This window comes from Micromys minutus (assembly GCF_963924665.1).
Source record: "Micromys minutus genome assembly, chromosome: 1".
NCBI lineage: Eukaryota > Metazoa > Chordata > Mammalia > Rodentia > Muridae > Micromys > Micromys minutus.
In genome coordinates, this window is record NC_137969.1 from 114,648,954 (window position 1) to 114,676,633 (window position 27,680).

The window sequence follows — 27,680 nt, forward strand, 5'->3', positions numbered from 1 at the left end:
GGCGGCGCCGCGGAGGGGACCCGCGGCCCGGGCGAGAGCTCGCCAGCCCCGCCGCGATGCCCCCGCGCCCAGGACGCCTCCTCCAGCCGCTGGCCGGGCTGCCGGCCCTGGCCACGCTCCTGCTGCTGCTCGGAGCGCGTAAGGGTGCCCGGGCCCAGGAAATGGAGGCGGACGGCAGGGTCGAGCAGGACCCGCACGCCAAGCACCTGTATACGGCCGACATGTTCACGCACGGGATTCAGAGCGCCGCGCACTTCGTCATGTTCTTCGCGCCCTGGTAACTGCAGCTCCTTCAGGCCGGCGGGGCCCGATCTAGGGACCGGGGACCAGGGACCGGGAGCGGAGGACGGGGGTTGGGCGCGGGGCCGCTCAGGCTGTGCCGGGGGCGTGGGCCGCGCTCGGGCCTCGCTGCTGACGTGGCGCTAGCTGCCGGGCTGCGAGCGAGGAAGGGCGGGCCCCGGGGGAGGGAGACCCGGAAAGGCCTCTCCGCCCAGCCAAGCTGGGAGTCCAGGCATTCCCCGCTCTAGTCCCCTGCCCAGCTCCCCAAACTTCCTGTGCTGGCCGGACGCAGCGGGAGCCCGGCGTCCACGTGCCCTAGCCTGGAGGATCCTTCCTGCTAGCCCTTTAATATTGGGTTAGATTGAAAACCTAAGGCCCCCTCAAGATGTGATTGCCCACTCTGTGTGTCGAGGGTGGGAAGAGATAGCCTAGCTAGAGAACTGGGGCTTCCCTCGAGTCCAGCCTAGTGCCAGTTCTGGATTCCCCGCTGAGTGGTTGTGAGCTGATATTCTCAAGGCCTTTAACTCAAGGCTGTCCTCTTTCACCTCCTATTCTTGGCTCATTGGAGCCTGGTCGTTTGCAAAGTGTGAGGTAGAACAGTTCTACAAAAAAAGTCATACTTTCGGGCTTCTGTTCTTCGGTTGGGACTTCCTGGTGCATCCCACTGCTTTTCCAAAAGAACTGTACCCCAGGAATTAATCTAGACACAGCATTGCTTTCCTGCGGGGGCCTAGATGCTCAAAGAAAGAAGTTTTCAGGTCCACAGCAGAAAGCGGTATTTAGAGCGCAGGGTGATGAGATGTGGGATGTGCTGGCTGTGATTATTGCTGAGCAAAGTTCTCTTCCTCTAGCTCAGTAGGGACTCATTAAGGACAGGGGGGTTAAGCAGTGAGGAAAAATGCCTGTGGAATCCAGTGTATTCAGTCATTGTACTTTTTAAAGTGGAAGAAACATTGCCCATAACCCTGCAGTGGGCTATTAGTGCATTTCAATTCGTTTAGTGTTAAATTAACTTTGGAGGGGGCGGGGGGGGGGTGTCAGTTTGACTCCCAGCCATTATCAGTTAAGAATGCAGGAATGGAATACATTGTTCTGCATCCCCAAGAACAGCCACTTGAGTCTGTAGAACTACCATTGAAAGAAAAACTACTGGTAGTCTGCAGCAGTCAGCGTTAATAGCTACTCTGTGCATGAGTCCTCTCAAAGCAGTGATTCCAGTTAAGTACACCACAGGACTTAATTGGAGCTGATTCAGTGGAATAAAGCTATGGGTTTTAGTTTTATGAGAAAACTTGACATGCAGGCAGGGTTAGACTCTCTGCAGTGCTGATGGAATTTTAAGTTTAGAATATTTCCGATAAATAATAACCTAATCTTGGCCAGTTGGGGTACACATCACATAGATTCTCGTGACACTGTATAGCTCACAGACATTTAGGTCGATACTGCTCCCTGGAATAAGCCTTAATTGTTTACTTCTTGCTATCCTGCTAGAAATATTAGAGATACATAGGTGTCCGCCATGGCCTTTGAAGGCTGGGCTTTTGATATTTTAAGGGTAAGTTGAGACAGTAGCTCTTTGTATAGCCAAGCTGACCTTGAACTCATGGTTTTTGTTTTTGTCTTTGTTTTTGTTTTGCACTCAGCCTATGGAGTGCTGAGATTTCAAAATTTTTAAAAATCAACATGGAACTCAAGATAGACTTTGCTGGGGTCCCCTTCGCACTTCTTTCTCACTGTGGATGCCTGGAATGTTAAATGTCCGTGTGTGATGTGGGGGCAAGGACACTGTGTAATGACAGCACTGACTGTGACAACACTAACCCACGTGTATATTCGTCCTAAGCGTTGTGGCTGCAAGATTGTCCTCCTGCTGGTGATTTGGAGCCAGCATCAAGTCACACTGAACCTAGGAACAGTGAGGTCAAGAGTAAGGTTAGGTGCCTTTGCTCTGTCACCCGGCTCCGGGCCACATCTGAACACAGCTGGCAGTCTCGGTGGCGCTGTATCCACAAAGGCTCCAAACCAGAAATGCCAGTGAGATAGAACCCGTCACTGCTCCTGGGCACAGAGGGGCGTGCCTGGGTGGTGATGGCTCCCGATGGTCAGTTTAACTTTGGTTAGAGGGAAGTAAATCTTTATCTTCTCGTTTAAATCTTGTGTTGTTTTCATAAGAACCCTTTCAAGGGTATAGAGGATGTATACAACTCTAAACGGAGCATATCTAATTATTTCCCCTAATATCAGAGCAGCCCTCGAAAATCCATTAGGATTTACCTCTCCTAACTGGGCTCCATAGCCACCTTTGGAACCGTTCCTGCTTTCTTTGATGAGGCACCAGATGCCACGAGGAGCAAACAGGAACATGGGCCAGCTGGGGAGTAGAAAGTCCACGGGCCCCATTGTGTACACACTCACAGAGCCATTGGGCCTTTGCTGTGTGTGTGTGATTGTGTTTGTTCTTCCTTGCTATCCATTCTTTCCCAACCCATCACCTTGCTGACCTCACTTTGCTGAGTTCACGGAAGTTAGATCCTTAAACACAGTTTCCCTATGTGGGTTCCCCCATTCACTCTGCATAAGTTGCCAAGTGCTTAGCATGCACAAGTGTTTGGACAGGACGGGAATGCTGACGAGCCTTCAGAGAAAAGGGGCCGATGGTGTATTTGGGTTTTTATGTGTTTACATATTTTATTTGTATGTATATGCATGTGTTCATCTCTGTGGGTCTGGGTGCCATGTGTGTTGAGGAGGCCAGAAGAAGGTGTCATATTCCACAGAATCAGAGCTACCGGCGCTGGGACCTGCCCGATGTGGGTGCTGGGTCCCCTGAAAGAGAAACAAGTGCCCTTACCCACTGAGCCCTCTTCAGTCCTGTTTTACTTAGGCCTTTATAAAGCAGGGATTTGTCTCACTTGCCCAGGAAAGTGCCGCTGGGAAGACACATTGGCTTTAAGCTGACTTTTCAGTGCCATCTTTAGATGCCTGCTTTGGAAGTCAGGTTAAAAAAAGAAGCGTACAGATTTTATTGAGAATGTATTTGAGGGAGAACTTAAAATTGTCAGTGTCTATCACTCTGGTAAGTGAGCTTTTTTTTTTTTTTTAAGGGATTCTTTTAAAAGGCAATGCAGCAATTAGTTATATTATAATTACAAATAGCTTGTTTATTAGATAAAGAAAAAAAGCCAGTCCGGTGTCATAATGCTATGTGGTTGCACTCACTCAGAACTCAAAGTGGTATAGCATACAGGTGGGCATGCAAGGTGGTGGTCAGTGCTCTCCCTCAGATCCCGTGAGGACAGAGAGCCTGAAGCTGTGATGCAGTGTGAGGAGAGCCAGGCAGCCGCAGTTTTGCTAGTATTGTTTTATATGATAGAGGACTTCAACGCATTTGTTCATAACTAAACTCACATAGTCAGTACCAGACATTTGGTCCTAACTACTGCAGATGTTCAGGTTACCACCAGCCCCTCTGTGATGGCACATAGTTTGGAACACTGGGGTGGGGGTGGGGGACTTCGATGGTACAGTGTTTGCCTAGGATGCATAAAGCCCTGGTTTGATCTCAGCACTGTGCACACTTACTGTCACTATCCCAGCTTGTGGAAGGTGAAGATAAGAAAGTCAGAAGTTCAGGGTTATCCTCAGTTACATAGCAAGCTAAAATAAACACAAACATTTAAATGTACTTATTTCAAGGCTTTTGATGGGGTAAGGTGCTAAGCTGATAATTTTTGAAATTGCCTTGTATTTGCATACATTTGGTTCTGTAGTAGTGGAGACCTTTCCTTATAAATAAACAGTTTATAAAAAAAAAAAAAAAACAAGAGTGCAGAGCTGTTTGGGAGAGTGGGGGAGACGTCTAGAAAAGGAGGAAGAAAGGAGAAAGGATCCCAAGTAGCATAAGAGCCAAGGGAGTCTTCTTGGAGGAAGTGATATCAAACTAAATCTGAAGGGCAAATAGAAATCAGCCAGGTAGAATTTAGGGGAAGTCTCAGTAGGGTGCATGTTTACCTTGAGCTCCAGGGGCTCAGCAAGCAATAATCTTCTGGAAACTGAAGAACCACAGTTATACTCAGAGGCCAACTGGAAGTCAAGGAGGCATGGTCTGGCAGAGAGGTCAGAAAAGAATACTCGGTCCAGTAGCCTGCTGATTTAGATTAATGTGGAGAAGGGTGTCACCGTGAGGTATCCATCTGCTGCAGAGAGAAGAAAGGGTGGGGGTCGCTGGCTTGACAGAGAAGTCTGAGGTAGTAAGTTTCCACACCCTGCGAACCGAGGCTCAGTGTGTCTTCTGGCCTCACTGTAGGTGTGGACACTGTCAGCGGCTGCAGCCAACTTGGAATGACCTGGGGGACAAGTACAACAGCATGGAGGATGCCAAGGTCTATGTGGCCAAAGTGGACTGCACAGCCGACTCCGACGTGTGCTCTGCCCAGGGAGTTCGAGGATACCCCACGTAAGTAAGAAGGAGGAGCTGGGTTCTCTACAGTGCGTGACTATGGCCAAGGAATGCCCAAGCTCAGCTTTTGGTAACTTCCTTCATAGATCCGAGGGCTGAATGTGAGCAGGTGGTCTCTGCTATTAGAACAAGGCTATATTGTAGACAACTTTTGGGAACAGTTTAACTAATTATTGTTGGCATTTCCTGTTTCTGAGAAGGTGGGCATTTGCAGGGCGGAAGGGGGACTTTGTTACCACTTTGGGTTTGACTTTCTGCTTTGAAAGTTACCACTGCTGAAGTTTTTCTTTCTTTTCTTCCTACCGATTAAAGATTTCTCCTAAAGCTGTGTCCCTTGCAACTAACGTAAGGTCTGTTGGGAAGGACGGTGACAGACCAAAGAGCAGCACTTCCTTGACAGGGACGTGCAAAGTTTTATGACACGCATTATGACTGCCTGCTCCAGTCTGGATGAGTCCCTCCCAAACTCAGGGGTGCTGTGGGGAGTTTATAGAATCTTAAGGAGGTGGGGCCAAGTAGGTGACAGTTCACTGAAACTTGGAAGTCTTCACTGTGTCCTTGATGCAGATATTGGGATCTCAGCCCTGATTGGTTGGTTTGTTTCAGTCTACTGTGAGAGGGTCCTGTTAGGTTCTATCTTGGTGTAGACCAAAGGCAACAAATCCAAGTATCTCATGACCCCAATTGTTCAAAACTTGGAGTCAAAATAGTTTCTCTTTTTAAGCTGAGGATCCCAGACCCTTGTTAGAGCAACAGAAAGCTGACAGACTGACTTCTTAAAGAGGATAGATATCTCAGTCCTGTCTCTGTTTCTGTACTTGCATTACAGACTGAATAATTTACACAGGGCTAAAGCTGAAAACAACAGAATGTGATTTCCCCACAGGCCAAGTCCCTTCCAAAACTGGGTTTGGAAATCTTGTGTCAGGAGAAACTGGCTTCTCCTGGTTTGCCGGTACCTCGTGTTTCTGTTACTGTTGCAGAATACTCAAGATACTTAGAGGACAGTTACATAGTGAGTTCTTGGCCAGCCTGCACCAGAGTGAAACTGTTTCGACCCCCTCCCTCTGGTTTATTTATTGACAGTTTTGAAGGTTTGGCCCTGTTGCTTTTGGACTTGCTGCAGGGTGACTGGCTGTGTTTATTGTTAGTTACAAAGCAGGGAGAGAAGGGAGGTGAGGGGAGCCTGGGTATCAGTATCATTTTTAAGAGTACACCCCCACCATGGCATGAGCTCTCCTAGGCCCACTTCTTAAAAGTTCCATTACCTTCCAGCAGCCCTACAGTACTGAACAAGCCTTTAATGAATGGGCCCCCAGAGACTTCAGATCCAAACTGTATTAGCTGCATTAACTCATTACATCCTTGGACCATGTATATGTTTTTTGTGTTCAAATGTCCTTTTCTTGTGAGAACATGTGTCTCATTGATCTCTCTGTCTGTCTCTCCGTGTGTGTGTGTGTGTGTGTGTGTTTCTCTCTCTGTGTCTCTGTTTCTGTCTCTCTGTCTCTGTCTCTGTGTCTGTCTCTCTCTCTCTCTCTCTCTCTCTCTCTCTCTCTCTCTCTCTCTCTCTCTCTCTCTCTCTGTTTGTAATAAAGAAATTGTGGACTGAAGTTGACACCAGTAGCCTTCACTCTGCCTGTTAACTCCCTTCCCCCTGTCAACTGAGAAAGATCGCCAGGGCTGCAGGCTAATGGTAGAGTCTGTTCCTGCTCTCCAGCTCTCCTTGGGTCCTCTCGGCTTACTAAGGAAGAATCTCCATTTAAGCAGGCTGGAATGACTCTTTTATCCAACAAGAGATTTGTGTACCAAATTAGGAAAAAAAGAGACCCCCCCCACCCTTCAACAAACAAACAGGGTAGATCTTATGTTTTAACTTTAGCAAACAATAACCAGAAAAATGAGGTTAAGCACTGGTTCTTCCTGGAATTTTGAGAATCCATCTGTTCCTGCACTGTGGTGTGGGGAGGCACCTAGAGGGAGAGGAAGGTAGAGAAATACAATGCTGCTTCCATGTCTCTGGAACCCCAACTTTCCTTGCCAGAGCTGGGAGGGAGGCCCCAGCGGTGTGTGTGTATGTGTGTGTGTGGGGGGGGCAGCCTTTTAATTATGACCACATACTTAAGCTTGCTTAGGCTCTGTTAGTGGTATGTTTTCTTTTCAGACGGGTCCTCACTATGTTGCTAAGATTCCCCAGAACTCTAATTTTACAGCTTTGTCCTTACAGTTCATCTGCTCAGTCCCCAAGGGCTGGGGATTATGAGTGTGTGCCTCTGTGCCTAGTTTTCATATGTTCTTCACTGGAATTCAGTGTAGTACCTAAATCTAAAGACGTTAGCCTTTCCTTGTCTAGGTGGTCCTAGACTTATTGACTTGAGATCCTTCATCTTCGTGATGGGGCAGAAGCAGCCCCATCCAGCCATTCTGTTCCCTGTGCTATGCGCTGAGGTACAAGAGACATCGGACACTGTTGAAGTGCCAGGTGGCTTTGCACACCTGAGACTCTTGTGTGTGTTCTGAGCGTAGTCTAGGCTTGGTAGGATGTTTGATAAGTGATTGTTTTCACCCACTATGGTTTTAACGTGGGGTGGTTTGTGAGGACGTGACCCTGCTGTACGTTGAGGTCATCGAGCTCCCGGGGAGCTGGGCATTTGCTCACGTGTTCTCCGTAAGGCCCCGAGTCCTTCTGACTGCCCAGTCTAGCCAATGTGCTGTTCTTTTCCTGTCTTTTCTGATTTTGGAGATGGAGCCTTGTGTGTGCTCAGCAAGAATCTACTATTGAGCAGGCTCCACACTTCTTCCCAAGACAGGGTTTTACTGTGTGCTCTAGCCTTGCTGCATGTTTGCTATCCTCCTGCCTCAGCCTTTGGAGTACTCTACCATCTAGTGTAGTTTCTTTGTATAGCCGTGGAACTTCCTTTTAAGGCTTCTACTATTTTAAATCCTTCATTTAAAGGGAACTTGCCTGGTTGTAAGTGGGATGAATGTCTGTGTTCTGGAAAACATTCTGGCACATACCTGTGTGTTGGTATTAGGAGGTGGGCATTATTCAGGGGTTCCAGAGAGCTTTCTAGACTTTCTTTTCACATGAAGACACGAGGAGAGGGTGCCATTAGGGGACCAGAAAGGCATTATAGCCACTGGCTACATTACACTGAATTTGGATTTTAGCCCCCAGAACTTTAGGAAATGACTGCTTTATGGGTTGCCGGTCATGGTCTACCACTGTGGACCACACTGCCTGTGACTTTCTGTCTACGTGTCTCAGTTATGTATACCCGAATGCAGAAATCTATTTCTGACGCTCACAAAACCCAAATCATGTCAGGGAGGTGTCAGAGGGTTCCGAGGTAAGCAGGTAAGTCTGCATTTCCCTGTCTTCTGACAGGAGCCACGTTTTTTTTTTAGCATAGTTTCTTGACAACTTCGGTAAAGTGTTCATCTAAGGCATGTTATGAGTGGAGTGATCCAAGGCGAGGGTGTGTGAAATTCATCCCCTGGTGAATTATCCTGATGATATTCATCCCCTGGTGATGTCTTTCACTCACCATCCTAGGACTGTTCCCTCATCTCCGAGGATTCCTCGGAGGCCAGTGAATAGAAGAAACTCTCTCTGGGGACGCAAACAGAGATCAGGGGCCTGGAGTGGACGGAGGGAGGCATGTGCAGACAAACTGCAGCAGCTCCAAGGCCCTGAGTGACTGGGTGTCCATCTGCCCTGCTGGCCTAGAAATACACCTACTGCAGAACAGCGTTTTGTCTGCTGCGGGCCTGAGAGAGACCCATGGGGAGACCAGAAAGGAGAAGGAATTCTAACAAGGAGAAGCCTGCGCAAAGCACTGAAGCAGCTAATAGTATCCAGAGGTTTTCACCTCAGTTGTGTTTTCCTTGAGTCATGTCAGAAATGTGTGAAAGTTTAGGATCATGTGCACGAGTGTGCACACACGCCCATGTGCACGCACACACGCACGCACGCACACACACTGTCTCCTGCAGCATGGTTTTTGTTTCCATTGGAGTTTTGCTTGAGGTGCCTGGCCGTGGCCCCACAGTTCCGTCCCTGGTTCACTCTGCACCCAGAGCAGCTTTTAAACTTCTCAACTTCTGATCTTTCTAATTTCTTGTTCTTCTTTCAGCCTTAAGTTTTTTAAGCCTGGACAAGAAGCGGTGAAGTACCAGGGCCCTAGAGACTTTGAGACCCTGGAAAGCTGGATGCTGCAGACACTGAATGAGGAGCCAGCTGTGAGTGTCCCCTCCTTCCTCCCTTCACTCCCTGAGGCCAGAACAGGTGAAACACTGACGGTTCAGTTCTTAGGAAGTCAAGTCGTAAAAAGACCTCCTGTACCTGTGCCATTTCTGGTTGGTTGAATGAGTTCAGATCTACACACAGGCGCTCAAGAAGAGCATAGCATCCCAAGCAGGTTCTCTTAAGTACAAGAGTAAACAGGAGTCGTTCTTAAAAGAAATGACTGGACTCTTCTGTCATGACAGCGGCAGGTTTTCTGACCGGCTGTTTGGAATGGGCACTCACTCTGTCCTATGGATCCTGTGAAGATCTGGTTTTGGTTTTCTTATGGAAGAACCAGATACAAATTCTTCCTAATACTCTTCAGTTCCATATCTAAGGTCCTCAGGCTTCTTTTCTTGTTTACTGTGTTTTTTGCTGTGTAGCCCAGGCTGGCCTTGAACTCAGGATCCCCTCACCCCTTACCTCCCCATAGCTGGGATTGCAGGTATGCATTACCATGCTTCTGTCTTTGCTTCTGTTTCTAATTTTTCCTTTTTCCTTTAAGTGGTTCACCACAGTTTCCTTACAGTTCTAGTAATTTTTTTATATGATGTTGTCTGAGTTAGGGTTTTACTGCTGTGAACAGACAACATGACCAAGGCAACTCTTATAAGGATAACAATTAATTGGGGCTGGCTTCCAGGGTCAGAGGTTCAGTCCATTATCATCAAGGAGGGAGTATGGCAGTCCAAGCAGGCACGGTGCAGGAGGAGCTGAGAGTTCTACATCTCCATCTGAAGGCTGCTAGCAGAACACTGGCTTCCAGGCAGCTAGGATGAGGGTCTTAAATCCCATACCCATAGTGACATACCTACTCCAATAGGGTCACACCCTCTAATAGTGCCACTCCCTGGGCCAAGCATATACAAACCACTACAAATGTTTTTAAGTCTAGTTTTTAGTGGGTGATAATAGTCTTTCCACTCTGAGTTACTTAGGTGGCAGCCGGGGCAAGACAGTTCATATTCCTTGGAGGGTTGTTTCAGATGGCTTTGTCATGGAGACTGTCCACAGCATTTACCTGCTTTTATGCCTTTCATTATCCTGAATTACCTAGTGTAAGCAGCAACTGTCCTCTTATTTAGCAGACCACCACGGTGAGCATCCTTGGCACATAGCAGTGTCATGTCCGATTGCTTGTGGCCTCACTTTTATTTCAGCTTCTGCTACTCCATACAGGGGAAAGCAGGATGGCCGGGCTGTGGAGAGCCTCTCCCAGTCTCCAGCTTCCACTTCTGTTTCAGCACCTTTCTCAGAACTCACTGATGATAACTTGAACTGTTTCTTACCATAAAAATATTCAGACACGTAGTAAGGGACAATTTTCCCTGTCTTGCCAGCTTCCCCTCCATCCTCGTATATCCATCTCAGGGAGTGTCATCTGTAAATATTTCAGGACACATTCTCACAGACATGTACTTTTTGCTTTGTAGCATAGCCATTATGCCGCTGGCTCATGAGCTGCAAAGAGCAACCATGCTTTTGAACCAGTGGCTTCTACCACCTGGAGTCAGAACCAGGCCCACCCCAGAGTCTCCTGTTTGAGCCGGTGCTTTCCCCTGACTCCCCAGATCCCATTGCTCCTTGGACCTGCCCCCCCGGCTGTCCGTAGTGTAGCTCTTTCCTCTGCTTCTTGGTCCTCAGTTTTTTAGGCCTTACCTAGCTTGACTGATAACGTAAAACCTTGAACCCATGCTCCAGTGTTTTCCCAAATCACTCTGTGTACGGGCGCCATCAGAACATGTGAGCTGATATGGAAATTCACTGTGTTCTAAGTCATAGCGGTCATCGTACACAGTTCCCTTAGGCACCCCTCTGTATGTGGATGGTTAGCTTAGGACAGCGTGGACTTTGATGGTTTATGGTGTGGTGTGGCCGGGACTGGAATAGCAGCCAGCCAGCATTCCCTGTTTCACATCTCTGGCGACTGTCAAGAACACCGGGAGTTCTGAGTACAACTAGAACTGAGTTGTACAATCTGAAGACAAGTTACTTGAGGCTGCTTTATTGGGCTGGAACTGGGTACTGACTAGAAGGGGCAGGTTTATGGAGTCATGTGATTCCCAGTACTTGGTTTGAGCTCTATTTCTCATTGGTGCTGGTCTTAGAAGTGTGGAACCATGTCTTTTACTCTGTGGATGACTCAGCTCATCAGAGACTTGGCTCCTCCTTTAGTGCTACCATGCTCACACTTAAAACATCCATTACTATGTTTGCAGTGTTGACGAGTTGCCTGGGACCACATTCATTTTAGGTAACCGGAAGCCACAGCTTCTGGGTGAATTTGCATCTTTGTCCTGTGGGAAAGCTGCGGGGCCAGGTGGGGTTTTTATGTAGGTTGAAACAGCATTGTTTTCTCTGTGAAAATGTTCTTTTTTTGGAGGGGTAGGTGAGAGGCAAGAGAGAAAAAGTTTTAAATAAGAGGTAATAGTCTCAAAAAAAAAACCCTTCCTGCACCTGGTGTCAGACAAGACACTTGTGGAGGCTGCCTCCCCACTGGGAAGTAAAGGCTGGGAGGCAGTGGGCTAGCTAGGGTCAGCACAGATATCTTGAGGGGTTCTCATCCTCAGTGAAGGAGAGAGATGTCAGCATGAAACCTCCCCTTTGGCATCCCAGAACCAGAACCAGTCACCTAAGCTTTCTACTCAGTGCCCTTGAGCAGTGGATACTCTCAGATAACCACACCAAAAAGAACAATGTGAAATACGCTTTCTTGTGGAAAAGCTGAAATACCCACTTTTTTTTTTAGGTTCTAGGAATTAAACCCAGGGCGTTGACTCCAGGCAGCTCTGTCCCCAAACCATACCCCAATCCCAAATATGCAGTCTTTCTGTAGATTATTTTTTTATAATTTTTTAAAAACTACATGTGTTTAATTTCTGTTTGTATATGGGCTGGGTGTGAAAGTCCAGGGGGATTGTATTTTAAACATTCACAAATATGTAATAAGATGGCTTGGGGAATGGGCCCTCAGTCTAGACATGAAATTCACTAATGTTTCATAGTTTTGTTATATGAAATATATACATACAGCCCAAAGGTAATTTTTGTACAGTCTTTTTAGTGTACCTACTTTTTGACTTGAGCCTGTGACAAGAGTCCAGTGTAAGTTCTCCATTGTGGTACTTGCTAGGACTCAAAAAGTTCAGATTTGGAATATTTGTGGTTGGGGCTCAGGATATTGAATTTGTAATGTAAACAATATCATTGGGGTATGTTTTTGTCACCCTGACACAAGATAATCTGGAAAGAGAGGGTTTTTTTTTCATTCATTCATTCATTTATTCACTTTATATCCCAGTATCAGCCCCGCCTCTTCCTAATACCCCTCACTCAAGTCCTCCCCCCATTACACCTTCCCCTTCTCAAGAGGAAGCACCCTACTTGGGTCACCCCCCATCTCCACTGACACCCTCCTACCCAGCCCCCCCTCCCCCTCCGCACTCCCAAGGAAGAAATAATTAACTGAGAAAATGTTTCCATAAAATTGGGTTGTGGGCAAGCCTGTGGGACATTTCCTTGGTTAGTGATTAATGTGGGAGGGACAGTACCACTTGCGGGCGGGTGGTTCTGAGTTGTACAAGAGCAGGCTGAGCAAGTCAGTGAGCAATGGTTCCCCATGGCCTCTGCCCGCTCCTGCCTCACTCCACTGATGGACAGTGGATGTGAACGTATAAGCCAATTAAATTCTTTTTTCCCCCAAGTTAGTTTTGGGTCATGGTATTTATCACAGCAATAGAAAGCAAACTAGAACATAAACTTTTATTTCAATAAAAAATGAAGCTCTTAAAAATCTCAACTTGACTAGATAGGAAGCAGTTTTAAAACATATGAAGATGTACTGAGGAAAAAGTGGCTTTTTAAAGCAATGTTAGCCATTACTGAAAGGTAAATACACTAAAATGTTCGTGCTGCATCGGCTCGGAGAGGTCTAGTGTATCGTCAAGGGGCAAAGGATACCTGTTAGGTCTCCAGCCCTGGTCTTCTGTTCATTTCTTTTTTTAAAGAGTGTATTTTTATTTTTCATTGTGTATGAGCACATGCCTGTGTGGAGGTATGTGCACGTGAGTGCAGTTGTGTTGCAGGGCAGTAGAGACGGTGGGAGCGTCCGGAGCCGGAGTTTACTAGTGGCTGTGTGAGTGGGTGTCGGAACCCAAACTCTGCTGCTCTGCCGAACAGCTCGCACTGAACTGCTGAGCTCTCTCTAGCTGCCTTCTTCATCTCTCATTGCTGCCGTCTTATATTGTTTGTGCTCGTGGGATGACTAAACTCGTGGTGGTAGAGACGGTAAGCCAGCATTTCCTCCGTCCTGCCTTGCTTGGCCTCGAGAGCAGACGGACTCTCAGCTAGAGATCGGCTGTGTTTGTCTCGTTCTGTGGCCTCTTGCCGTAGGTTCTCGGGCGTCTGTGTTAGTACATGAGCTTGTACGTGCGATGAGGTGGCTGCTGACCTACTCTCCGTTTCCCTGTCCTCTTCAGTGTCTCTAGGCTGTCTGTGGTGAAGAGGGCCTTGTGGAGTTGTAGTCTGAAACCCCATGTGTGTTCTGTCATAGGAGTCCCTTGCTCTGCTGAGCCCTGATTGCTAGCACTCCCCCTCCCCCACCGCTTCCCTCTGCTATGAGAGTTAATGTGTTCAGCCAACTCCACACGTGCAGTAAAGTGAGAACCCTCACCCGTGGTAGGGCTAGTGTTGTGAGCTCTGCATCTCTCCTCCTCTTCCCACTCAGCATCCCAGAAGTTCTGTCGGAGTTGTGTGGAGGTCCTCTAAACAAGGCTGCTAGTATCTATGCGGGTTATTGTCAGTTGCGTGTTTAGTGCCTTGCACTGAAGCTCCACCAGGGCCTGTAATGTTTCTCCTTCAAGACATCAGACTGCAGTCTCTTTCTGTCTCCCACACTGAAGGTTCTTCCCAGGTTCTTTGTGATAGTCTGCTGTATGCTCCTGTGGTGAAATTCTATCTGTTTAGTATATTGAACTGTTTTACTGTTCTCCAGTCCTTCGTTGGATTACGTCTGGTCCTCATGGCAGACGCTGCTTGGGGAGGCTGTCTGGGCCTCTGTTGCCTGTGGTACCTGGCATGGTGTCAGTGGCTCTGGCTCTGGGCATGGGCTGTGGCTCTTGGATCTTAGCCTTGGTGTTCATGGTTATGATGATGAAGTGGCTTGCGCTGGCTGAGGCTCCCCCTGGGTGTGATGGGAATGAGGCTGGAGTTGCTCAGGGCTCTCTCCAACGTACACGTTTTAAATAGCTCTTATTATAGTATATTGTTGTGATTTCTATTATTGATTATTATTAACTCTCCCATTCATTTACAAATTAAACTGTCACAGGCATCCATACTCAGGAAATGAAGTACATAAAGCAGGGGCTCTTGGGATGTGTCACTTTCAGTAAGGGCTGGCTGCTGTACCGGCAGAAGACCCTTTACAAGGCTGTGTGCCCTTCTGTCCCAAACCTTGTCTTATGAATTACCTTAAGGTTTAGCTTACAAGGCCTACCCTCCTACCCTATCCCTTTCCCTGGTTCCTCCTGCTTGTTGAGTTCTGAGTTCTTATGACCAACCTTTCTGTAGGTCTTTGGCTTCTCCTCCCCAGATTCTTCCTGCCCCTTGTAAGAGCTGAGGGTCACCAGGACCTGCTCCCTTTTGATTTTGCTTTCTAGGTTTGCCTGTTTTCCCATGGGTAGAGAGGCTTATTGAAAACTTATCTTGAATCCTGTGGGGAATCTCATATTGGGCTCAGGAAGAGGGCATGGTTTGCAGGGTATACAGACTTCATTCAGCTTGTGTCTTTGCTTGGTTGAGTTTTAGGTGGAGACAACTCCCCCAGAGCTCAGACCAGTAGGGTGGGCCTGGTGCTAAAGCCCCCAGAGTTCTTGTTGAGGGTGATTTCTTGTGAGCTTAGCAAGTGAACGCAGATAGACATTTTTGGAGTCTTCTGAACAGGGTCTGGTCCTCCTCCATGCCTCCTGCATCCTCGAGGACAAGTCTACTGATTATTGTTTTCCTTCTTCCCGTTAGACACCAGAACCGGAAGCAGAACCACCCAGAGCCCCTGAGCTCAAGCAGGGGTTGTATGAGCTCTCAGCCAACAACTTTGAGCTGCATGTCTCTCAAGGTAAGGATGGAACTGGTGGCCATGGCTCTGGCTGGCTTTTCCTCTTGCTCTCTGAGGGCTCAGTATTTAGTCGTAGCTCACATCGTCTCTTCAGTACCGTTTGGACTGTTGCTTAACAAGCCTGCTCTTGTACAATATATTTCCTCCTTTTTTGTTCTTGTAGACAGGCCTGGCCTAAGCCTCTGCTGAAGCCGTGAGTGCACTAGGCACACACAACAGCCTTGGATAAGGAGGTCTTTATTAATGGTGTGGACTTGTTTATTTGTTGGAGACAGAAAGAAGCACATTTCTTCCTTGTTTAAACAGTGTAGTGGGACTGTTAAAAACCTATGAATCAAACTAGGAGTTCTTTATATACTGGCTTTGGAATCGGTCTCCTAAACATCTGCCTGTAGTCTCCACTGTGAATAAAGCACAAGCCTCCCTTTGTTACCGCATGGACAGGTTTCAGCAGTTAGCTTAGCCACACAAGGGTAGAAAGAAGACGCAGCTTCCTTCCTGGTTCTATTATCCAGTGCTGCCACAGAGAGACCCCCGGAAGACTGGGTTGCTCACACTGTGAAAAAGGACTTAGAATTTGTGTCTGACCTTGAAGCCTGTGCCTACTGTGAGCCTGGTGTTCTCCTCACCACCTACATTACTCAAACACTTCATCATGGTGTCTTCCATTGCTACTAGAATGAGTTATGTAATCTGCATCACTGCTACTCCAGCAGTGGGACCTTGCTGTGTCCCCTCCTGGGAAGTCAGACTGACTTGGACTTGTATCGAATATGTACGTTATTATTCTATGAATATGAACGTACATATTCTACACAAGTCCCGTCATCCTAGACAGTCTCCCACATGGAATGCTGAAGCCCCCACATGGTAGTCTTTCAGGGCCCACTCCATCATAAAGGCAGCCATGGCTTCCTGCCCTTGCTGGCTTTCCATCAGAGCTGCTTGGATTGTGGGAAGTCAGTCTTCATCCTGCTGCCTGGGTTCGGCACTCCACATGTCTGCACAGAGATGGTGATAGCCAAGACCAGTTGCTCATAATTTCAAATAAATGATTCGCTATTGCCCTGAAATGCATTATTGCCACAGACTCAGCCATCAGTCTGGCCGGTCACCACCACACGCTGTGTTGCCACCGCCTAACATCTCTGGGAGCCCTCTCCTGGCCTGGGGTTGCTGTCAGCCTAATGTAGCAACAGAACAACCAGATACAAACCTGTGTCCAGAAAATAATGTTGTGAGGACTTGATATTTTTTTTTTCTTTAACTAGCCAGGAGCATTGTTTATTTATTTTAAAACCTGGTTTTGTTGTTGTCCTTTGTTTGTGTTGGCAAAAGATAAGCACAGAAAGCTACAGCAGGGCTTCGGGGAGACACTCGTCCATGACTACAACACAGCCTGTTTTATAACACCCATTGCCCAGGCCTTTCTCCCATTTCCTACCCAGAGGCACTTGCCCTCTGTGTGGGGCCCATATCTAGGCCTTGTGGCCTCAGCTCGGGTGTGCATTGGTAAATACTCTACTTCAGTTTGTTCATCTGCCATATGATGGCTCAGTTTAATGCCCCTCCCCCAGGTTTATGTTGGGTTTTATGGCTCTCAAATGCGTTTTTACACTCACTGAAGGCTGAAGGTATCTATGTAAGGTTCTGTTGATCGACATGTTCTCCAGCATTTCCTCCTGATTTGGTTCCTGAGCACATAGGGCTTGTGGACCTGCAGAATTCCCTGCAGTCTGGACTCTGCTGGCCAAGTCTCTGGTGGATTCACACACTACCTTGTTTTGGTTTTCCCATATATGCTTTTGGGGATGCTGGAGGGCCTAATGGCTGCTAGTGCTTCCGAAGGTTTGTTGTTTGTGATGGCTGTGGCCACTGCCTGGTCCCTCCTCATCAGTGTTGCTAACCTCATTTTTCACTTGCAGTGTTAGGGTTGTAAAAGAGGCAAGGTAACTGTACAGTTCTTTCCCTATTTGCCAGTTTTCTCAGTGTGAGTTCGTTCTCTGTTACCCTTCAAAGATGACAAATTTGACTTTGAGCTATTGTTTTGAACTGAGATATAAGCATTTGTGGTGATGAGTCTCTTACCCGGAGGACTTGAGATCCATAAGTGAGGGAGCAAAGCTGTTTTCTTCGCTTCAGCATTTGGGCCTGTGATGTAAACCCAACGCTTCTTCCCTCTTCCCCTCCCCCTCGGCCTTCCCTACAGGCGACCACTTTATCAAGTTCTTCGCCCCATGGTGTGGTCACTGCAAAGCTCTGGCTCCGACCTGGGAGCAGCTGGCTCTGGGCCTTGAACATTCTGAAACTGTCAAGATTGGCAAGGTAAGTCCAAGGCTTGTTAAACTGGAAACAGACTGCTCTGGGCTGGATTAATTAACAGAGTAGTCCATTATTCATTCTGTGTGCAAAGTCGCAAACTTGATTTATTAATTCCAGTTAGTGTGCCACTTGACAATTCATTTCACCTTCACAGATGGCAGCCTGGTTTTGGAGTCTGCTGGCTTTTCCACGGGATGGAGATAAATTATGGCCTTGGCCGATTTATTCTAAAGGGATGGCCAATTCTGAATTGGCAGCCCTGGAGCTAAGCAAAGATACGGGGTAGAGCCTTGTAGAATGTTCCTGGATGTTCATGGAGCTGAGCCAATAGCGTTTCTACAGGGTCCTTGCTGGGTTCTGCACTCACACAGGCTCACAGCAGACCCTTCGTGGCAAATCTTCCTTTCCACCGCTAGCCACAGTTGCTTCCAACTGTTCAAACAGAGAAGCCAGAAGTCATGTGCAACAACTTCTGTGTTTCCAGGCTCTCTGGGACTCTCCAGAGCAGCTCCTGGGCTTCTGGCTACTGTAATCTCATTGACTTTCTGACACCCGCCAGACACTCACTCCTTATGGAATTCCTCAAGAGAAATGTCTCCGTTTCCACTCACTGCAGTGTTTGTATACAGAAGCAGTGTTGTGTGTCTGGGTGCGATGGTCAGAAGCAGACGCTGGGGGTTGGTAGACCTGTCGGCTGGCCCTGGTTGAGATGCCTTCCCTCAGTTACTTCTTTGCAGAAGGGAGACCAGGTGGATGGTGTGCAGTCAAATGGGAGTTGGCTGTTTAGCATGGCCCCTGGGGTGGGGGATGATGCCATAGTCTACCACTGACTGATAATACAGTGACTGACATAAGAAGTAATACTGATTATTTCAGTCATTGAACATTGTGTGGAAATACAATGTTTAAATACACCTTGCATTCATTCTGTCTTGCCCCAGTTTTCTGGGAAATTCATTCAATTTTTTCCCAGAGTTTTTATGGATGGTGTTTTGTCTTTACTTTATCCAGTAAAGACTCTGAGCAGAAGCAGACATGAGCAGACACAGGCTGTGAAGGACTTTTATTGCTGGTCACTTGGGCTGCTTTAGACAGGACCCTGGAGAATGCTTCTACCCCTCACAGACCTAGCTGGAAGCTTCCTGGACTTTATTTTAACACCTCATGGCTCTTGCTGCAGCCTTACAGCTTAACACAGTGAAAGCCCGCTTAGTTCCGCTTGGCCAATTTTAATGATAATTTTTTAAAAAAAAATAATGCTTGTAAAAACATCAAGCAAGTAGAATCTTGCTTTACATGAAGGTACCCTGAGCAAGGCCTGATGGTTCACCAGCTATTCTGGAGTCTGAGGCAGGAGGATCACAAATTCAAGGCCAGCTGGAACAACTTATTGGGACTCTATCTCAAAATTACATTTTAAGAAAAGGGCAGGGGTTATAGCTCAGCTGTGCTTGCCTCATATGAGCAGGGGCCCTGGGTTCAGTTCCCACCAAAATAAATAGCTACTGAAATCTGCACTTGAACGAATTACAATGCCACACGTACCACATGCTATTAAACCTGGACTGCTTGCTTCCATCTGTGGGGTGCGTGCACAGGACTCGGACTGCAGGGACCTGAGCACGTGCTGTGCTCCCACTCCCCCATGCCCCAATCCGAAAGTGTATAACTGAGTGATAGCAGGGTTCCCAGCATTGGCAAACATGGCTTGAGCATCTCAGCCTGGCTCACACCTCTTCCCAGACCATGGGTGGGGCGTCCTAGACCTGCCATTTTCAGTTGAATTCAAACGGGCCCTATATCTCAAGATCTCATCGAGTTCCATTAGCGTGAATGGATTTGTGGGTGGCTTCTAGGCAGAGTCTTTTTAAAACTTGCAGATTGCTGCCACGGTTGCTCTGAGACCTGGATTAAGACTTTTTTTCTAAGTATAATTTGTCTGATAATGCCTTTTCAAGTCTGTGGAGAAGCTGACTAGGTGCTCCGTTCTGTGTTTTCAGGTTGACTGCACACAGCACTACGCTGTCTGCTCAGAGCACCAGGTCAGAGGCTATCCGACTCTGCTCTGGTTTCGAGATGGCAAAAAGGTATGTCTTTAGCTCCTGTGTGCTGTGGGAATAACCTTTCCACTAGTCATTGTGACTGAGTTACTGAGAGTGTGTAGGTACTGGAAATGGCTACTGTCAACTCTTGGAGGAATGTGTATTGCAGAATGCAATGTGTGTGTTTACTGATAGACCTAGAAGAAAGCTGACATTTGCCAAATTCTCCTGAGGCCTTTTTGTAAGCTTGGGTTTTCACTGAGATTAGTCACCTGTGCTCTGGTATGAACGCAGACCTGCGGCCTCAGGAGGGGATTAATCCCTGATCCTGGTGGGATTCCATCTCCTGCCTCCTTCAATGCCATGCCCATGGTTAGCATCCCAGAATTCTCAAGGAAGTCGGATGGATGAGTGGCTAGCCCCTACTTTAGACTCTGTTGATATGCATCTTGGGATAGGGTGTGTGTGTGTGGGGGGGAGCTGAAATCAATTTAATTTTCCATCTGAGCGGGAGCACCTGCTCACAAGAGACAGCCCCACAGCTGCAGCTGAGACTCCTGATGGGGCCTAACTGGGCAGATGGGGTGGGACAGCATACGACTGAGAATGCTGATGGCGTCCGTGCGTCTTGGACAGGTGGACCAGTACAAGGGGAAGAGGGACTTGGAGTCACTGAGAGACTATGTGCAGTCCCAGCTGCAGGGTTCAGAGGCTGCTCCAGAGACTGTTGAGCCATCAGAGGCCCCGACGCTGGCTGCTGAGCCCACAGGTGACAAGGTAGGTGTTTGTCAGAGGGGAGGAGACGGTCCTGAGTGCCTACAGAGTCTTCTCAGATGGGGTCTTCTCAGTGTGAAATGATTTCTGGTCCTATGGCTACGTGGTCCTTATGGCCAAGGCAGCAGAGGTAGAGGTGAGAAGGTGCTTAGTGTCACAAGCCTGCATTCTGTCCGTTCGCTCTAGTTACCTGAGAAAGATAAGTGAATGCTTGCTGTGACTTTTCTCTGCGGCCCTGGCCTCATTTCTGTTTTCTCCAGAGCTGACTGATGTCATTTCTCTTTGACCCTGTAGCAAAGGCTCCTGGGAGATATGGATCAGGAAGGGCTATGTAGAAGATTGGGTAGCCAGTATGTCATCAGTTTAGGCAGCCTTTGCCCTTATTTATTCAAGTGTCTTTGCTTTTAAGATTTACTTTTACTATTTTCAGTCTTTGTATAAGTGGGGGAGGGGGTGTAGGAGCCTGCAGAGGCCAGAGGCGTCTTATCCCTTAGACCTGGAGTTCCAGGCAGTTGTGAGCTGTCTAGTGTGAGTGCTGGGAACCCAACATGAGTCCTCTGCAAGAGAACATGTGCTCGTACCACTGAGCCATTCTCCAGTCCCAAGGGATCTTGAGTTTTAGACTTTTAGTTCTGCATTTAACAAGCTTTAGGTGCATCCTAGACACTATCATGGGCTACCAGGGAAAAAAAAGCCCTTGTAACTGTTTCCCAGCCTGTGAAAGATTCTAGGTCCCTGGTGGAACAATGAGAATATAGATGAGCAGGTGGCACGGGGCTGTGACCAGCAGACAGCCTGGAAGAGACAGGAGCAAGCATTTGCAGAACTGACAGCTCAAAAGATGCCAGATGGGGGCGCATGGGAGCCACATACCATCAGGGGAATCAGCTGTTGTGTTGAGAGCAGGGCCACAGTGACTCGGGATGGCACTGTGAGGAACCAGCTCCAGTAGAGGGGAACCCAAGAGCAGCCAGGGATAGGAACGTGGAGGGTGGAGCCCTAGCAGGTTGGAGCAGGTCAGCTTTGGGAAGAAGCAGCTGCTGAGGCAAGAGGGAGAACTGTCGATTGGGCTCTGAATGGCAAGGAGACCCCAAAGTAAGGGTGAGACAGTGGGGGGGAAGGAAGATGGGAGCCTGAGGATCCCCCAAACGCAGGTAAGAAGTGGGGGGTTAGCTGTTTGGTTGCCCAAAGCTGGTTTGCAAGTTGTATGTATGAGAGGATGGAGACAAAGCAGTGGGCTGTCGAGGCAGGAGGGCCGCAGTGAGCAACAGGTAGCCGTTAGCCTGTGGGAGAATATGTGTGTGTTCTACGCACACTGCCCAGTCCTTTCGGGTGAGCACACCCTGGAATACGGAGGTCCCTGGCACCAGGTCCTATGGGTACCAAGGTGCAATTGCACAGACAGTGTTGCTTCAGCTCCCAACACTGAGCTCTTGACAGTGAGACACTGGGGTGCGGGTGTCTCTGGCAGGGCTAGTGAGCAAGCTTTGTCCCCAGCAATGAGGCAGTGACTCACTGAATGCCCATCATGTAGAGCGAGGGTGAGACACAGTGGAGCACGGGTACCAGGTACTTGGACATTGGATAAGTCAGTACCGGCTGCTGCTGCTCTTGCCCCTGTCCCAGCCAGGGCAGCAAGAACCCTCCTCAAGCCTAGGGATCTATTCCTTAAATTTTGGCTTAAGAAATGTGAGCACCAAAAATGTTAGGGGAGCATATGTATCATCCCTAACGGTAATTACACACTGCTAGTGCTTTCACCAAACACCATGGCTATTTATAGCGGAGTTTTCCATCTCTAAACTGGCGTCTCAGAGAACATGGCTGCTTATCTGCACATAGGATGGTAGTCTTTGTAGTAAGTACAGATCCAGGTTGTGTGATGAATGGTCCCCGATGCCTCTGAGGGGACTGTTAACATTGGCTTTTAGAGAAATTCAGATGACATCCCGTGGAGAGCTGTCAAGACGGAACTGTTTTCTTAAACTGCCTGCATGAAACCCTCTAGCCTGAGTTGAGTTCATACTCTTGACGGTTCTGTAGATCAGAGTACATTGGTGTGGGTGTAATGAAAACCGCCCACCACGTCTGTGTTGCTAGGTCCCTGTTGGCTGGAAGAGATAAATGCTTGAAGATTGGCAGGACAGGAGAGAAACACAGCATTTGAGCTCATGCAGAACTACAGAGGCATCTTGGGCTACAGGCCTGGGAGCTATAGGTCTAGCCTGGGATAGACTAGTCCACACTGCAGAGCCCTGGGAGACAGTACCAGAAGCCCATGAACTATGGGTAGAACAGAGGTCGGGGAAGTTGGGAGGTCTGTCAAAGGTCGAAGTGTCCTGCTGCCCACACCCCTCAGCAGCTCTTGGACTTGGTCCCTGTGCTAATGGCTCTGTCCATCAAGAGATCATCTGATCTGGCCAGATCCCATCTCCTGCCCTGCTCTGCTTTAATCAGTGTGTTTAACTGACCTTCCTCCCCTGAAGGGCACTGTGCTGGCACTCACAGAAAAGAGCTTCGAGGACACTATTGCACAAGGAATAACCTTCGTCAAGTTCTATGCTCCATGGTAAGTGGCCGCCTCAGACATTGTGCCAGGGCTCCATGTCACATCATGTGTCTCAGTGGAGTGGGCATGAGTCACAGTCACACATAGGCCACCTTGCAGGAAATGAGTACTGTGCCCTGTGCAGCAATGGTGATTTTAGAGAGAGATGCACATTTACCTTTAAAGCTTAGTCCACTTAGGCACAAAACCAGAAGTGAATTGTGATGGGCTCAGCTTTCTTGTCGGGCCATTCAGTACGTGACCTAGTTACCTGAACCTTCCTGCCATGAGGTCCTTGGGGACTAGAATCTCAGTGGACAGAGAGCAAACTGAGACCTAGATACCCAGCACCAGAGGACTCTGATGAATGGCTGTAACTCTGCATGTCCTTCGACGGCTCTCAACCTCAGCTTCCTTAGCTCTAAAACCGCAACAACAGACTGTAGCGGTCCACTTGAACAAGCAGAGTACTTAGAGGAAATGATCACCCCGAATACACAGTGGTCACCACGACACTGCTGTCCGCTTGTTTGATCCGTATACGCAGGAGCGCTGCTAATGAGGACATGATCCGTGAGTTGGGCAGCTTGGTTTGGTAACTCAGGCCTGAAATCCCAGCACTGGGGAAGCTAAGGCAGGAGGACTGTGAGTTCATGAACAGCCTGGGCTACAAAGAGAAGATACAAAAAAAAAAAAGAAATGCTGCCACACAATGTTATTAAACTTTATTTAGAACCCCCCACAGCTATACAGATAAGTGTGTGGAGAGAGAGGCCCTCCTGTAGTGGGGAAGGGCAGAAAGCAAATGGTAGTAAAAGGAAGGTGTGAGCACAGGTTTGTTGAGGCCTCTTTGAAGCACATGATGTACCAACAAATCTCCACTCAGTGCAGTCTAAACCATCCTTGTCACCATGTGACCTCACACATGTGTTTCCAGCTTCATGCTGTGGAAACGGGATCAGAATCTAACTTCCTTTGCAAACCTGCTCACGTCTGTCAGGCTGCCAAGGGTGGCATGACTTTCGAGTCCCTCCTTGGAGAGGACGGAAGGGAGAATCTGGTGGCTAGAACACGTTCTGCGGGGATGGCGACTGTCATGGAGGCGAAACAGACTGACTGTGGCCAGATCTCAGTACAGCTGTCCCTGCTCTTCTAGGTGTGGCCACTGTAAGAATCTGGCTCCTACCTGGGAGGAACTCTCTAAAAAGGAATTCCCTGGCTTGGCGGATGTCACCATCGCAGAGGTGGACTGCACTGCTGAGCGCAGTGTCTGCAGCAAGTACTCGGTGGGTGACTCGGGAGACATACCTGGAGGGAGGAGTGCCCTAGGGGACTGTCACTTGGCACCATGGAATGAGTTCACTCACGCTGTCCGGGCCTCCCCAGAGATCGGCTTGTATCTTGAGTTTTGCCATTTGAGAAATAAAGGACAGTCTGCAGCAGAGGAGGCTGGCCTTTCAGAGTGGCTCTGGGCTTGTGCTTGGTCTAGAGGTACAGTCCTAAGATGGGGTGTTGAGAGTGGAGTGCTGACTGGTCAGCAGCTGCCTTGTCCTAACCACCCAGGCTCAGCCTTCAGTTATAAACAGGCATGGGTCCGAAAGGAATGTGTGACCAAACCACCCTTGGAAAAGGCCACGGCTGGAGAGACAGTCTGTTGAACTGGCGTGTTTATTCTGCGCTCACTATACGATGTGATGGGCTATGTGTGTGTCATTTGTCATTTGTATCCTTCTGTATGTATGGTGCTGGGCATAGGAGCAGGGCTTCATCCACAATCACACTGTAGCTCTGATACCCGGCTTAGAATTTCCCAACCTTACCTATAGCAACTTTTGTTGTTTGGTGTGGTGAACTCTAAAACATTGGCATCAGATATCTTTCTTAGGATCTTTCACTGACCCCAGAACTCACTGATGGGCTGACTTGCCAGTTAGCTCCGGGGATCCTCCAGTCTCCACCCACCAGCACTGGAGTTATAGATGGGCACCCCAGGACCTTTTTTTGTACAATGGTGCTGGAGAACCAGATTCTAGTCCTCATATTTACTTTCCTGTGTGGCACTTTAAATCACATACAGAGAGATGGCTCAGTCAGTAAAGTATTCTCCTTTTCTCTTTTAAGGTACGAGGCTATCCCACATTGCTGCTTTTCCGAGGAGGTGAAAAAGTGGGTGAGCACAACGGAGGTAGAGACCTCGACTCTTTACACAGCTTCGTCCTACGCCAGGCAAAGGACGAGCTATGAGAACCCTGGTGAAGTCATCGGTCCTGGCCTTATGTGCCCAGTGCATAGGAGTGACCTCACATGAACATGCGCGTTTCCACTGTGGTTAATCAGCTGAATGTATTAAGTGTGTGTTGCTTCCTATGTGCTCTTTGAGCCACCACACACTACGGACCTTAAGTTTCTCTAATCACAGCTTACGGTCCCTGGGCAAACCAAATATTTTCAGTGGTGATCCATCTTGTAACCTTCTCTTGACAGAATTAAATTGGCTCCCTTTGCAACTAAAATACAGTCAAGAAAAACCAAATTGAACTCTGTTGGCTCCTGCGGTATGTGAGGAAATGCATCACACAGAAGTAGTTTTTTAAATTGCCTGAGTTTTGGAAAGGAGGCCTGGGGCACTGTTGACTTAATAACATGTAAGTCCATAGTGTGCAAACAAAAGTCCACACAGTCCTGAAGCTCCCGTCATAGTCACTGTTGGGTTCTTGGGTGTTATTACTCCTCCAGTTGAGAGCGGTAAGCCATACAAATGGTACTTCTGATGTGTGCCCAAATACTCATGCTGTTCACAGGATCCTCCTGTGTGTTTGCATAGGGTGGAGTGTGAGCAGTCTTCTGCAGAAAGTGAGGGTGTGGGAAGATCCACAAGGTGGGTCCTCACCTGATAGGCCTTCCCAGGTCCAGGGACCAGGGAGACTCCACAGCTCTACCTGAGCCTCCTAGAAACAGCTCTGATTCTCTTCCTAAGTAGTCCTTTTAGCGGCTTGCTCTATAGTCTCCACCTTCAAGGAGGCCGACCATCTTCCTAATAATGTATGGGATTCATTTGACCTCAAGACCAAAGACTGCAGTCGGCAGGGCTGCCCTCGCCTAGGAAGCCCAAGGTTGGATGTCACACAGCTCCTTCTGGTTCCTGCCGTCCTGGTTATTAGACACTGCTGTCTTAACCCTGCAAAGATGCAGCCTGCACCATGCCTCTGTCTGTCTGGTTCTCCAAACCGGATGTTTTGTGCCCAGAGTCTTCACCCACCTCCCATAAGCAAGGTGAAGTCAACACCTGGCACAAAATGTGTGGCAAGGGGACTCAAAACAAGACCACGTCTGCTTCCTGAGCACCAGGAGCAGAGGCACCCGCCAGCCTGTTGTGAACATTTATTAATCATGTGTGGGTCATAGCTGTCCTTGAAAACCAGCTCTATTGGCCCAGCTCACGGTGGCTTCAGCTTTGCATCATGAGTCTTGTATTAAAAGAAAACTCGAGTGGTACAATTGGTTTATACTTTCTAAATAAACTTTTTTTTAAAGAAAAAAAGTCTGGTCTTTGCTTAAATGTTACAGCAAAATGGATATAAAATAGACAATAAATTATAGTTTCTATTTACAAAAAAAGCTGTAAGTACAGTTACAGATTGTAAATGTATTATTTAATCAGTTTAGTATGAAATTGGCTTCCCAGTACATGATTGTGAAAAAGACATTTAAAAATATTCTAGGATTCAGACCGAGCCTTACTTTCTACAAGAGGAAATGGTTTTGGTGTATAAGCAGCATGCTCACTTTGACAAACCCCATTCTTAGAGGCAGGGCCCTTCTGTATGTGGGTTTCTGCTTAGACTCTAACCCTGAGCCGTGGAATGCTAATGTAGGGAAAGGCAAAGAGCAGAGTTAGGAGATGGCCAATGTGTTGGGGCCAGTGTTCCTGATGTTAACGTACTTGTCCAACCAGTCTGCCCGAGATGTAGAATCACATCCCACCGTTCCATGGTTTAAATGAAGGCCACCGCAAGTGTGCTTCATGGCTTGGCCACAAAGTATGATCTGTCTACTTTGGGTTCTAGTAAAGAATTCTGTGAGTAAGGGAGGAAGATGATGTGGGAATTCTACAGTTTGTTTTGACTGAAATTAGTACATTTTCACACCACCAAGGGTTAACATAAAACGTAACTCTTTTAACAGTAGACAGAAGGCACTTCCACAAAGCCCCATGATGGCCGGGCTGCAGGCATGGAATCTGATAGAGTCCTCTCCCCTCCATTCAGATATCTGCAAAATCTCCCTGGGAATGGGTGCTGTAGAACCACCTGGTCTTTCAGCCAGGGCTATTTAATATTCCTTCAAGTTTATTCTCTACTTACACCACAAACAGCTAGATCTAAAAGCTAAAACTAGTTTGGGTGGGATTGGGGGAGGTGAACAGTATGTTCCTGCAGTTTCCAGGCCTGTAGTGCAAGCATTGCAGCTTCCTATAGACCAGCAACTGCTCAGTTACGAACTGGGGAAGCCATCCACAAGATCCTCATAAAGTCCTCCTCGGGCTAAGGCACCAGCAGGAGCTGCTGAGCTTCACTGTGCTGCGTCACGTGCTTTAAGGCAGATGTAGTTAGGAATCCAAGGCAGGATCACCCCCTGTAGCTGGCTTCCACTTAATGGCATCCACAAGCTCTCACAACCATATTCCTGTATTTTTTCAAGATGACGTTGGAGTTATCATCAAAGTAAAGAACCGAGATGGCATTCAGTTTAGTTGGCGCACAGCACGGTTTGGGGACGTACTCGGGGTTCATAAGGTGAACCTGTTCCAGAATAGAAGCGTGGGAGGACACGGTTAGAAATGACACTGG

The 27,680-nt window shown here is 48.0% G+C and overlaps 2 protein-coding genes across 3 annotated transcripts in view; one reads left to right on the forward strand and one right to left on the reverse strand.

Annotated features, from left to right (window-relative positions):
• Window positions 1-26,365, forward strand: TXNDC5 (thioredoxin domain containing 5). Its single transcript, XM_080915828.1, has 10 exons — window positions 1-277; window positions 4,589-4,738; window positions 8,878-8,983; window positions 15,048-15,144; window positions 17,354-17,469; window positions 19,467-19,553; window positions 20,145-20,285; window positions 22,769-22,851; window positions 23,987-24,116; window positions 24,952-26,365. Exons 1-10 carry the CDS (start codon window positions 57-59, stop codon window positions 25,072-25,074), a joined length of 1,254 nt encoding a protein of 417 aa, XP_080771954.1. The 5' UTR covers window positions 1-56; the 3' UTR covers window positions 25,075-26,365.
• Window positions 26,358-27,680, reverse strand: part of BMP6 (bone morphogenetic protein 6) — a 146,956-nt gene continuing 145,633 nt past the window's right edge. For both annotated transcript variants that reach the window (XM_080915810.1, XM_080915809.1), the window contains one exon: window positions 26,358-27,632. In XM_080915810.1, coding sequence (XP_080771936.1) covers window positions 27,483-27,632 — 150 coding nt within the window. In that variant the 3' untranslated portion in view covers window positions 26,358-27,482. The remainder of the gene's footprint in view (window positions 27,633-27,680) is intronic.

What these genes read in the sequence shown, in the direction of transcription:
- TXNDC5 (XM_080915828.1), top strand. Translation starts at nt 57, where the DNA reads ATGCCCCCGCGCCCAGGACGCCTCCTCCAGCCGCTGGCCGGGCTGCCG. An exon ending in GGTTTCGAGATGGCAAAAAG is followed by an intron (nt 19,554 to 20,144) that starts GTATGTCTTTAG and finishes CGTCTTGGACAG; the next exon opens with GTGGACCAGTACAAGGGGAA. An exon ending in GTGTCTGCAGCAAGTACTCG is followed by an intron (nt 24,117 to 24,951) that starts GTGGGTGACTCG and finishes TTCTCTTTTAAG; the next exon opens with GTACGAGGCTATCCCACATT.